We start from the raw sequence: 13,019 nt of genomic DNA, 5'->3' as shown, positions 1-13,019 counted from the left end.
AGGATATTGAGATGGTGTCTTTGGACGTTGTCAGCACTTTACGGATATACGTGCAGATTACGTCGTTCTACAGAGAGTAGGACCATTTGTTCATTGTGATAGTCCAAAGAAGGGTTGGCCAGCAGCTAAACAAGGTCTGGCGGTTTTGGGGTCTCACGTTAACTAGCCAGTTGTGGTCCCATCTTTCCAGGGTTTCACTGATGGGGACGTGTCCTTGGATGGTGTCCGAGCTTTACGAGTATGCGTACAAGTTACGTCGTCCTTCAGAAAGTCGGACCATTTGTTTGCAAGAGAAGGGTTGGCCAACATCTAAGCAGTCTTTGTCTAGGTGGATTAGCCTTGCCATTCGGCAAGCTTATCTTTCCTGTGGTAAACAGGTTCTGGTTCAGACGGGTGCTCATACCACCCGATCAGTGGGTGCCTCATGGGCGGCTGCCAGAGGTGCTTACACTACTCAACTTTGCAAGGCGGTGATGTGGTCTTCAGCCCACATGTTCGCGTAACTTTACAAGTTTAATACCTTTTGCGTCTGGAGACTCTAAGTTCGGACGTTTGGTTTTGCAGGCCACCGACAGTACTCCCTCCCTGGGGGATAACTTTGGGACGTCCCCTATTGTATAAGACTGTTCCAGTGTCCCCTAGTGGATGAAAGAGAAAAGAGGATTTTGGTACTTACCGATAAATCCATTTCTCTGAATCCTCTAGGGGACACTGGACGCCCGCCTCGGTGCTGTCAACCTGCTGTGTTCAAAGTTCTGGTTAGAACAGTTCATGCAAACAACGTTAGTTTTCGGTGAAGAGTTCTTGGATGCTGTTCGATCTGTTGTACGGGTCGGTTCCTCGCCAGGTGCTATAGTATCATGTCCTATTCTCTCAGTCAAATTTTTCAAACTGAGGGAGGAGGGCTGTGAAGGGGGAGGAGCCGGCTATGCAGACAATTCTAATTTTAGATTGTGCCACACCTCCGGTTGCAAGGTTCACACCCCTATTGTATAAGACTGTTCCAGTGTCCCCTAGAGGATTCAGAGAAATGGATTTATCGGTAAGTACCAAAATCCTCTTTTTTGAAAAATAACAGGAGCTTATAGGTTGGTACTTTCTCTCTCCAAGCTTTGATAAATATCCTCCTAAGTCATTTCAAATAGAAGGCACTGATCACTTCAGTCCGGGGGGTAAATTTACTAAGATGGGAGTTCTATTAAAGATGGGATGTTGCCCATAGCAACCAATCAGATTCTACTTCTCATTTATCTAGCACCTTCTAGAAGATAATACCTGGAATCTGATTGGTTGCTATGGGCAACGTCCCATCCTAAATAGAACTCCCATCTTAGTAAATTTACCCCCTGGTAATAGTTTCTATTTCTTTCACCATGTATGCGTCTAACAATTCAAGACACAACATTAAGGTACAGGTTATAGTCCTGGATACAACCTTGTGTTTGATCAAAAAAAACTGGGGGAGTACAGACTGAGAAGCTGTAAGTTCCTCAGGCATCATCAATTAAGTTTTCTTTTCTTTTTCTTTTTTTTAATCTGTATGTTTTAAAATGATTAACCCCCATAATCCCCTTTTGTTTTGGGATTTTTAGGTAAATCTGTAAGGTTAAAAGAGGAGCTTCTGCAGCACACGGCAAATAGGCTGGGCTATTGGCTTTCACGTTTTGTCAAAGAGGTGCGAAGGCCGAATGGAGAGAGCTATGCCCCGGATAGCATCTATTATTTGTGTCTGGGAATCCAGGAGGTAAGTGTGGAGTGACAAGGGCAGAGATCAGAACCCACACACTATTTTTATTTGAGAATTGTTTTAATCGCTAAAGTGGTTAAAACCTCAATATTATGGTGATTGCAGATATGAAACTAAAAACAGTATTACAATGTAACAGATTGCATGCTTAATGCAGTTGTTATCCAAAAGGTTACACCTCCTTTTTAGTTTTAGTTTTGTCAATATTAAATATTTATTAAATCTTTATTAAAGAATTTCAAACATATTTAGGGTGTGGATACAGAAAAAAGGAAGGGGGAGGAGAGGAGGATACACAAGTAGAAAGTACATCAAAACAGTGTACGTCCAGAACATACAAATGCAGTCAAGTGAGAACCACACTAACACACCACAGATAATAAATGGCTTGAGCAAGGGTGAGCTGTAGTAATTAGAGGCAGCCCAAACCTCTGTGAGGCTTAATGGGAGCATTCTCACCAAGGGGGGAAAGAGGGAACCAATATACAATCAACTCATGGGCTCCTAGGTGGGAGCGACAGACAAGATGTTTGAGTTAACAGATTTATGGGTTTTAGACGTCCAATACTCACTTCAGACAAACCAGCGGATATGGGTGGTTGGACGCCGCCAGGTATAAGCAGCCAGCTGCCTCAAACTCATAATGGGACAGAACTTTCATTTCAATCATGTCAACAGTGGGGATAGTAGCCATACGTTAGTGACGAGCTATGGATGATCTAGCTGCCATCATGATATGGCCCAGAACATAACTCTCATTGGGTGGGAGTTTACCTCGGTAGAGGTAAAATAGAGCCAACAGTGGGTGGGGTGTTAAGGGAAGATTGAGAACTTTGGAGGCAAGTCTAAAAACATAATTCCATAATTTAGTCAATACTGGGCCTGCCCAGAAGATGTGTAGCAAAGTGCCAGGTTACACCACTTCTAATAATTGCCTATATCTTGGGTAAACAATTGTAATAACGTTCATATGAAGGCTTTATCCTATGTTGTTATAGCGATTGTTTGTCTTTTTAAAGTAGCTTTTCAGATGTTTTGATGTCATTTAATATTTTACCAAAAGTAACTTGAGAGAACCAACTTTAGGCTTTCCTTACACAGCCAGTCATCTATTCTCCATGTAGCATGGATGCTGTGTTCCTCGCATCTGCTGGCTAAATGGCTACTAAACTCCCATCACTTGCCTACTGTACAGCTCCAATACTAGACATTTCTCTAACGTCCTAGTGGATGCTGGGGACTCCGTCAGGACCATGGGGAATAGCGGCTCCGCAGGAGTCAGGGCACATCTAAAGAAAGCTTTTAGGATCACATGGTGTGTACTGGCTCCTCCCCCCATGACCCTCCTCCAAGCCTCAGTTAGGTTTTTGTGCCCGTCCGAGCAGGGTGCAATCTAGGTGGCTCTCCTAAAGAGCTGCTTAGAAAAAGTTTTTTTAGGTTTTAAATCTCAGTGAGTCCTGCTGGCAACAGGCTCACTGCATCGAGGGACTTAGGGGAGAGATTTTCAACTCACCTGCGTGCAGGATGGATTGGAGTCTTAGGCTACTGGACATAGCTTCAGAGGGAGTCGGAACACAGGTCATCCTGGGGTTCGTCCCGGAGCCGCGCCGCCGACCCCCCTTACAGATGCTGAAGATCGGAGGTCCGGAAACAGGCGGCAGAAGACTCTTCAGTCTTCATGAAGGTAGCGCACAGCACGGCAGCTGTGCGCCATTGTTGCTACACACTTCTCACTGACCAGTCACGGAGGGTGCAGGGCGCTGCTGGGGGCGCCCTGGGCAGCAATATTAAATACCTTTAGTGGCAAAGAATACATCACATATAGCCATTAAGGCTATATGTATGTATTTAACCCAGGCCAGATTTCTCAAAACCCGGGAGAAAAGCCCGCCGGAAAAGGGGCGGAGCTTATTCTCCTCAGCACTCAGCGCCATTTTCCTGCTCAGCTCCGCTGTGAGGAAGGCTCCCAGGACTCTCCCCTGCACTGCACTACAGAAACAGGGTAACAAAGAGAAGGGGGGCATAAATTGGCGATATTTATATATTAAAAGCGCTTATAACAAAAACAACACCTTTTAGGGTTGTTTATATACATTTATAGCGCTTTTGGTGTGTGCTGGAAAACTCTCCCTCTGTCTCCCCAAAGGGCTAAGGGGGTCCTGTCTTCGATTAGAGCATTCCCTGTGTGGCTGCTGTGTGTCGGTACGTGTGTGTCGACATGTATGAGGACGATGTTGGTGTGGAGGCAGAGCAATTGCCGGTAATGGTGATGTCACCCCCTAGGGAGTCGACACCGGAATGGATGGCTTTAGTTATGGAATTACGTGATAATGTTAGTACATTACAAAAGTCAGTAGACGAAATGAGACGGCCGGAAAACCAGTCAGTACCGGCTCAGGCGTCTCAGACACCGTCAGGGGCTGTAAAACGTCCCTTACCTCAGTCAGTCGACACGGGTACCGACACAGATGAATCTAGTGTCGACGGTGAAGAAACAAACGTATTTTCCAACAGGGCCACACGTTATATGATCACGGCAATGAAGGAGGCTTTGCAGATCTCTGATACTGCTGGTACCTCAAAAAGGGGTATTATGTGGGGGGTGAAAAAACTACCTGTAGCTTTTCCAGAATCAGAGGAATTGAATGACGTGTGTGATGAAGCGTGGGTTAACCCAGATAGAAAACTGCTAATTTCTAAGAAGTTATTGGCATTATACCCTTTCCCACCAGAGGTTAGGACGCGCTGGGAAACACCCCCTAGGGTGGATAAGGCGCTCACACGTTTATCAAAGCAAGTGGCGTTGCCGTCTCCTGATACGGCCGCCCTCAAGGATCCAGCGGATAGGAGGCTGGAAACTAACCTGAAAAGTATATACACTCATACTGGTGTTATACTGCGACCGGCAATAGCCTCAGCCTGGATGTGCAGTGCTGGGGTAGTGTGGTTGGATTCCCTAACTGAAAATATTGATACCCTGGATAGGGACAGTATTTTATTGACACTCGAGCAATTAAAGGATGCGTTTCTTTATATGCGAGATGCTCAGAGGGATATTTGTACTCTAGCATCAAGAGTAAGTGCGATGTCCATATCTGCCAGAAGAAGTTTATGGACGCGACAGTGGTCAGGTGATGCGGATTCCAAAAGGCATATGGAAGTGTTGCCATATAAAGGAGAGGAATTATTTGGGGTCGGTCTATCGGATCTGGTGGCCACGGCAACTGCCGGCAAATCCACTTTTTTACCTCAGACCCCCTCCCAACAGAAAAAGACACCGTCTTTTCAGCCGCAGTCCTTTCGCTCCTATAAAAACAAGCGAGCAAAAGGACAGTCTTATCTGCCGCGAGGCAGAGGAAAGGGTAAGAGAGGGCAGCAAGCAGCCCCTGCCCAGGACCAGAAGCCCGCCCCGGGTTCTACAAAGCCATCAGCATGACGCTGGGGCTTTACAAGCGGACTCAGGAGCGGTGGGGGGTCGACTAAAGATTTTCAGCAATCAGTGGGCTCGCTCACAGGTGGACCCGTGGAACCTGCAGATAGTATCTCAGGGTTACATGTTGGAGTTCGAAAGGTCTCCCCCTCGCCGGTTCCTAAAGTCTGCTTTACCAACGTCTCCCTCAGAAAGGACGACGGTATTGGAAGCCATTCACAAGCTGTATTCTCAGCAGGTGATAGTCAAGGTACCCCTCCTACAACAGGGAAAGGGGTATTATTCCACACTATTTGTGGTACCGAAGCCGGACGGTTCGGTAAGACCTATTCTAAATCTGAAATCCTTGAACCTGTACATACAGAAATTCAAGTTCAAGATGGAGTCACTCAGAGCAGTGATAGCGAATCTGGAAGAAGGGGACTTCATGGTGTCCCTGGACATAAAAGATGCTTATCTGCATGTCCCAATTTACCCCTCACACCAAGGGTATCTCAGGTTCGTGATACAAGACTGTCATTATCAGTTTCAAACGCTGCCGTTTGGTTTGTCCACGGCCCCTCGGGTCTTTACCAAGGTAATGACCGAAATGATGGTTCTTCTACGAAGAAAAGGCGTATTAATTATCCCTTACTTGGACGATCTCCTGATAAGGGCAAAGTCCAGAGAACAGCTGGAAGTCGGTGTAGCACTAACCCAAGTAGTGCTTCAGCAACACGGGTGGATTCTGAATCTTCCAAAATCTCAATTGACCCCGACAACACGTCTGCTGTTCCTGGGAATGATTCTGGACACGGTTCAGAAAAAGGTGTTTCTCCCGGAGGAGAAAGCAAGGGAGTTATCCGAACTGGTCAGGAACCTCCTAAAACCAGGAACTGTGTCAGTACATCAATGCACAAGAGTCCTGGGAAAGATGGTGGCTTCTTACGAAGCAATTCCATTCGGCAGATTCCATGCACGAACATTTCAGTGGGATCTGCTGGACAAATGGTCCGGATCGCATCTGCACATGCATCAGCGGATAACACTGTCACCAAGAACAAGGTTGTCTCTCCTGTGGTGGTTGCAGAGTGCCCATCTGTTAGAGGGCCGCAGGTTCGGCATACAGGACTGGGTCCTGGTGACTACGGATGCCAGCCTACGGGGCTGGGGAGCAGTCACACAGGGAAGAAACTTCCAGGGTGTATGGTCAGACCTGGAGACGTCTCTTCACATAAATATACTGGAGCTAAGAGCGATATACAATGCTCTAAGCTTGGCAAAACCGCTGCTTCAGGGTCAGCCGGTGTTGATCCAGTCGGACAACATCACGGCAGTCGCCCACGTAAACAGACAAGGCGGCACGAGAAGCAGAAGAGCAATGACAGAAGCTGCAAGGATTCTTCGCTGGGCGGAAAATCATGTCATAGCACTGTCAGCAGTGTTCATCCCGGGAGTGGACAACTGGGAAGCAGACTTCCTCAGCAGACACGACCTTCACCCGGGAGAGTGGGGACTTCATCCGGAAGTTTTCCACATGATTGTGAACCGTTGGGAAAAACCAAAGGTGGATATGATGGCGTCTCGCCTCAACAAAAAACTGGACAGATATTGCGCCAGGTCAAGAGACCCTCAGGCAATAGCTGTGGACGCTCTGGTAACACCATGGGTGTACCAGTCAGTGTATGTGTTTCCTCCTCTGCCTCTCATACCAAAGGTACTGAGAATTATTCGGAAAAGGGGAGTAAGAACAATACTAGTGGCTCCGGATTGGCCAAGAAGAACTTGGTATCCGGAACTTCAAGAGATGCTCACGGAGGATCCGTGGCCTCTACCTCTAAGAAGGGATCTGCTTCAGCAGGGACCTTGTATGTTCCAAGACTTACCGCGACTGCGTTTGACGGCATGGCGGTTGAACGCCGGATTCTAAAAGAAAAGGGCATTCCAGAGGAAGTTATTCCTACCTTGATTAAGGCTAGGAAGGAAGTGACCGCACAACATTATCACCGCATTTGGAGAAAATATGTTGCGTGGTGTGAAGCCAAGAAGGCCCCAACGGAAGAATTTCAATTGGGTCGATTCTTACATTTCCTGCAGGCAGGATTGTCTATGGGCCTCAAATTGGGGTCTATTAAAGTTCAAATTTCGGCCTTATCAATCTTCTTCCAGAAGGAATTGGCTTCAGTGCCTGAAGTACAAACTTTTGTCAAGGGTGTACTACATATACAGCCCCCGATTGTGCCCCCAGTGGCACCGTGGGATCTAAACGTAGTTTTGGATTTTCTCAAATCTCATTGGTTTGAGCCTCTCAAATCTGTAGATTTGAAGTATCTTACATGGAAAGTAACCATGCTACTGGCCCTGGCTTCAGCCAGGAGAGTTTCAGAGTTGGCGGCTTTATCGTACAAAAGCCCATATCTGATTTTCCATTCGGACAGGGCAGAACTGCGGACACGTCCTCATTTTCTCCCTAAGGTGGTTTCGGCTTTTCACTTGAACCAGCCTATTGTGGTGCCTGCGGCTACTAGCGACTTGGAGGACTCCAAGTTACTGGACGTTGTCAGAGCATTAAAAATATATATTTCAAGGACAGCTGGAGTCAGAAAATCTGACTCGTTGTTTATATTGTATGCACCCAACAAGATGGGTGCTCCTGCGTCTAAGCAGACGATTGCGCGTTGGATCTGTAGCACAATCCAACTTGCACATTCTGTGGCAGGCCTGCCACAGCCTAAATCTGTAAAGGCCCACTCCACAAGGAAGGTGGGCTCATCTTGGGCGGCTGCCCGAGGGGTCTCGGCATTACAACTTTGCCGAGCAGCTACGTGGTCAGGGGAGAACACGTTTGTAAAATTTTACAAATTTGATACTCTGGCTAAGGAGGACCTGGAGTTCTCTCATTCGGTGCTGCAGAGTCATCCGCACTCTCCCGCCCGTTTGGGAGCTTTGGTATAATCCCCATGGTCCTGACGGAGTCCCCAGCATCCACTAGGACGTTAGAGAAAATAAGAATTTACTTACCGATAATTCTATTTCTCATAGTCCGTAGTGGATGCTGGGCGCCCATCCCAAGTGCGGATTGTCTGCAATACTTGTACATAGTTATTGTTACAAAAATCGGGTTATTATTATTGTTGTGAGCCATCTTTTCAGAGGCTACTTCGTTTGTTATCATACTGTTAACTGGGTTCAGATCACAAGTTGTACAGTGTGATTGGTGTGGCTGGTATGAGTCTTACCCGGGATTCAAGATCCTTCCTTATTGTGTACGCTCGTCCGGGCACAGTACCTAACTGAGGCTTGGAGGAGGGTCATGGGGGGAGGAGCCAGTACACACCATGTGATCCTAAAAGCTTTCTTTAGATGTGCCCTGTCTCCTGCGGAGCCGCTATTCCCCATGGTCCTGACGGAGTCCCCAGCATCCACTACGGACTATGAGAAATAGAATTATCGGTAAGTAAATTCTTATTTTTTTTAATGTGCAGTGTTTTGGGTTTACAATATGCTAATTTTATATATTGCTTTCTATAGTTCTTGTCTAGTAGCAAAAGAACAGATAATATATTTCATGATCTGGACTATCAGGAGTTTGGACAGGCCTTCAATAATATCCTTAGGAGCTGGCAACCCAGTATTCTTCCTGATGGTAAGTTTTTTGTTTGATAGTCTTCTGGGAGAGGGAAATTTTGTGCAGACGTACAGATGTGTCCTCATACATCAGCCTCAATACACAATGCAGCGCAAGATGCCTGGCATGAGTGAGCCACTAGGTCCCTTATAACACTAATGTCGTGTTTCTTCTAGTCTCCCAACACTAGAAGATTCTCACGCTACTTTTCACGCCAAGAGGGACTGTGTTGGCGTGACTGCATATGAGAACATATCTGTATAATTGGGACAATGTAATGTGTTGGTTAATATACATTTGCTAGCATTAGTGTCTGCTTGCATATTTCTGTAATAATGGTCCGATTTCTGTTAGTTAAAGTTGTGCAATGGGGGCAGATGTATTAACCTGGAGAAGGCATAAGGAAGTGATAAACCAGTGATAAATGCAACGTGATAAAGACACCAGCCAATCAGATCCTAACTGTTAATTTCTCTAACGTCCTAGTGGATGCTGGGGACTCCGTAAGGACCATGGGGAATAGACGGGCTCCGCAGGAGACTGGGCACTCTATAAGAAAGATTTGGTACTATCTGGTGTGCACTGGCTCCTCCCTCTATGCCCCTCCTCCAGACCTCTGTGCCCGGCCAGAGCTGGTTGCACACTAGGAGCTCTCCTGAGCTGCTAGAAAGAAAGTTTAAATTAGGTTTTTTATTTTACAGTGAGACCTGCTGGCAACAGGCTCACTGCATCGAGGGACTAAGGGGAGAAGAAGCGAACCTACCTGCTTGCAGCTAGCTTGGGCTTCTTAGGCTACTGGACACCATTAGCTCCAGAGGGATCGACCGCAGGACTCGTCCTTGGTGTTCGTTCCCGGAGCCGCGCCGCCGTCCCCCTTACAGAGCCAGAAGCATGAAGATGGTCCGGAAAATCGGCGGCAGAAGACTTCAGTCTTCACCAAGGTAGCGCACAGCACTGCAGCTGTGCGCCATTGCTCCTCATACACACTTCACACTCCGGTCACTGAGGGTGCAGGGCGCTAGGGGGGGGCGCCCTGAGCAGCAATAATATCACCTTGGCTGGCAAAATAACCACAATATATAGCCCCAGAGGCTATATATGTGGTAATTACCCCTGCCAGAATACAGAAAAAAGCGGGAGAAAAGGCCGCCGAAAAAGGGGCGGAGCCATCTCCCTCAGCACACTGGCGCCATTATTCCCTCACAGTTCCGCTGGAAGGAAGCTCCCTGACTCTCCCCTGCAGTCTACACTACAGAAAGGGTAAAAAAGAGAGGGGGGCACTAAATTTGGGCGCAGTTTAATACAATAAGCAGCTATAAAGGGTCATAATTCAGTTAGTCCCTGTATTATTATAGCGCTCTGGTGTGTGCTGGCATACTCTCTCTCTGTCTCCCCAAAGGGCTTTTGTGGGGTCCTGTCTCCTTTAAGAGCATTCCCTGTGTGTGTGTGCGGTGTGTCGGTACGGCTGTGTCGACATGTTTGATGAGGAGACTTATGTGGAGGCGGAGCAGATGCCTATAAATGTGATGTCACCCCCTGCAGGGCAGACACCTGAGTGGATTGATTTATGGAAGGAATTACGTGCAAGTGTCGACTCCTTACATAAAAAATTTGACGACATGCCAAATGCGGGACAGCCGGCTTCTCAGCTCGTGCCTGCCCAGACGATTCAAAGGCCGTCAGGGGCCCTGAAACGACCACTACCTCAGATGGCAGACACAGATGTCGACACGGATACTGATGCAAGTGTCGACGACGATGAGTCAAATTTAATGTCCACTAGGGCCATTTGTGGCACGATTGAGGCAATGAAAGAGGTATTACACCTTGCTGATATAAACCCAGGTACCTCAAAAAAGGGTATTATGTTTGGGGAGAAAAAACTACCTATAGTTTTTCCCCCATCTGAAGAATTGAATGAGGTGTGTGAAGAAGCGTGGGCTTTCCCCGATAAAAAATTGGTGATTTCAAAAAAATTACTAATGGCGTTCCCTTTCTCGCCAGAGGATAAGTCACGTTGGGAAACTCCCCCTAGGGTGGATAAAGCGCTCACACGTTTGTCTAAAAAGGTGGCACTACCGTCTCCGGATACGGCCGCCCTAAAGGAACCTGCCGATAGAAAGCAGGAGGCTATCCTAAAATCTATATACACACACACTGGTGTTATACTGAGACCAGCTATTGCTTCAGCCTGGATGTGCAGTGCTGCTGCTTGGTCAGATTCCCTGTCGGAAAATATTGACACCCTAGACCAGCGGTGGCCAACCTGTGGCTCTTGAGCCACATGTGGCTCTTTCTTTCTTCAAATGTGGCTCCTAACACACAAAGTCACATGACCACAACAGATCCGGTAACCCCTGCTCTCCAGAAAAACACGCAGCAGCACTACGGGGACTTAGAACTGAGGGAGTCAGATACTAGAGATGAAACACCCACCAGCAAACAGAGGACACATAAGGGGCTGCTGCAATGGCATGAATTGGGGGAAGCTGAAGTGATACATGAGGGTGCTGGTTGGAGCGACACATGGGTAAGCTGAAGTGTATTATGTGAATCTGGCTTTTTCAATGTATTTTATACCAGGGGCGTGTCCTAGCAGGCACAAGGTCACACTCCATTTTTGCATGTGCGCCTTCGGCTCTTTGACGTACCTAACACATTTTTTTTGGCTCTTCGTCTCTGACTGGTTGGCCACCCCTGCCCTAGACAGAGACACTATATTGCTAACCATAGAGCATATAAAAGACTCGGTCTTATACATGAGAGATGCACAGAGGGAGATCTGCCGGCTGGCATCTAGAATAAGTGCTTTGTCCATTTCTGCTAGGAGAGGCTTATGGACTCGGCAGTGGACAGGAGATGCAGATTCTAAAAGGCACATGAAAGTTTTGCCTTATAAGGGTGAGGAGTTATTCGGGGACGGTCTCTCAGACCTTGTTTCCACAGCAACAGCTGGGATGTCAGCATTTTTACCCCATGTTCCCTCACAGCCTAAGAAAGCACCGTATTACCACGTACAGTCCTTTCGACCCCAGAAAAACAGGCGGGGAAAAGGCGGGTCCTTTCTGTCTAGAGGCAGAGGAAGGGGGAAAAAGCTGCAACACACAGCAGGTTCCCAGGACCAAAAGTCCTCCCCCGCTTCTTCTAAATCCGCCGCATGACGGTGGGGCTCCACAGGCGGAGCCAGGTACGGTGGGGGGCCGCCTCAAGAATTTCAGCGATCAGTGGGCTCGCTCACGGGTGGATCCCTGGATCCTTCAAGTAGTATCTCAGGGGTACAAGCTGGAATTCGAGGCGCCTCCCCCCCGCCGTTTCCTCAAATCAGCCTTACCGACGACTCCATCGGGCAGGGAGGCTGTGCTAGAGGCCATTCACAAGCTGTATTCCCAGCAGGTGATAGTCAAGGTACCCCTACTTCAACAAGGCCGGGGCTACTATTCCACACTGTTTGTGGTACCGAAACCAGACGGTTCGGTGAGACCCATTTTAAATTTGAAATCCTTGAACACTTACATAACAAAATTCAAGTTCAAGATGGAATCGCTCAGGGCGGTTATTGCAAGCCTGGACGAGGGGGATTACATGGTATCCCTGGACATCAAGGATGCTTACCTGCATGTCCCTATTTACCTTCCTCACCAGGAGTACCTCAGATTTGTGGTACAGGATTGCCATTACCAATTCCAGACACTACCGTTTGGACTGTCCACGGCACCGAGGGTGTTTACCAAAGTAATGGCAGAAATGATGATACTCCTTCGAAAAAAGGGAGTTTTAATTATCCCGTACTTGGACGATCTCCTTATAAAGGCGAGGTCCAGGGAGCAGTTACTGGTCGGAGTAGCACTATCTCGGGAAGTGCTACAACAGCATGGCTGGATTCTGAACATTCCAAAGTCACAACTGGTTCCTTCCACTCGCTTACTGTTCCTGGGGATGATTTTGGATACAGAACTGAAAAAGGTATTTCTCCCGCAGGAGAAAGCCAAGGAGCTGTCATCTCTAGTCAGAGACCTCCTAAAACCAAAACGGGTATCGGTGCATCGCTGCACACGAGTCCTGGGAAAAATGGTGGCTTCATACGAAGCAATTCCATTCGGCAGGTTCCATGCGAGGACCTTCCAGTGGGACCTCTTGGACAAGTGGTCGGGATCGCATCTTCAGATGCATCAACTGATAACCCTGTCTCCCAAGGACCAGGGTGTCTCTACTGTGGTGGCTGCAGAGTGCTCATC

The 13,019-nt window shown here is 47.7% G+C and overlaps 1 protein-coding gene across 5 annotated transcripts in view; it reads left to right on the top strand.

Annotated features, from left to right (window-relative positions):
* The window catches only part of ZMYM2 (zinc finger MYM-type containing 2), a 234,337-nt gene that overhangs the window by 202,599 nt on the left and 18,719 nt on the right, over positions 1–13,019 (top strand). For all 5 annotated transcript variants that reach the window (XM_063951650.1, XM_063951649.1, XM_063951651.1 and 2 more), the window contains exons 19-20: positions 1,593–1,744; positions 8,688–8,802. In XM_063951650.1, coding sequence (XP_063807720.1) covers positions 1,593–1,744; positions 8,688–8,802 — 267 coding nt within the window. The remainder of the gene's footprint in view (positions 1–1,592; positions 1,745–8,687; positions 8,803–13,019) is intronic.

Source organism: Pseudophryne corroboree, chromosome 2 (assembly GCF_028390025.1).
Source record: "Pseudophryne corroboree isolate aPseCor3 chromosome 2, aPseCor3.hap2, whole genome shotgun sequence".
In the NCBI taxonomy this organism is placed as follows: domain Eukaryota; kingdom Metazoa; phylum Chordata; class Amphibia; order Anura; family Myobatrachidae; genus Pseudophryne; species Pseudophryne corroboree.
The sequence above is the reverse complement of the archived record's forward strand: the minus strand, read 5'-3'. Positions and strand labels throughout refer to the sequence as shown.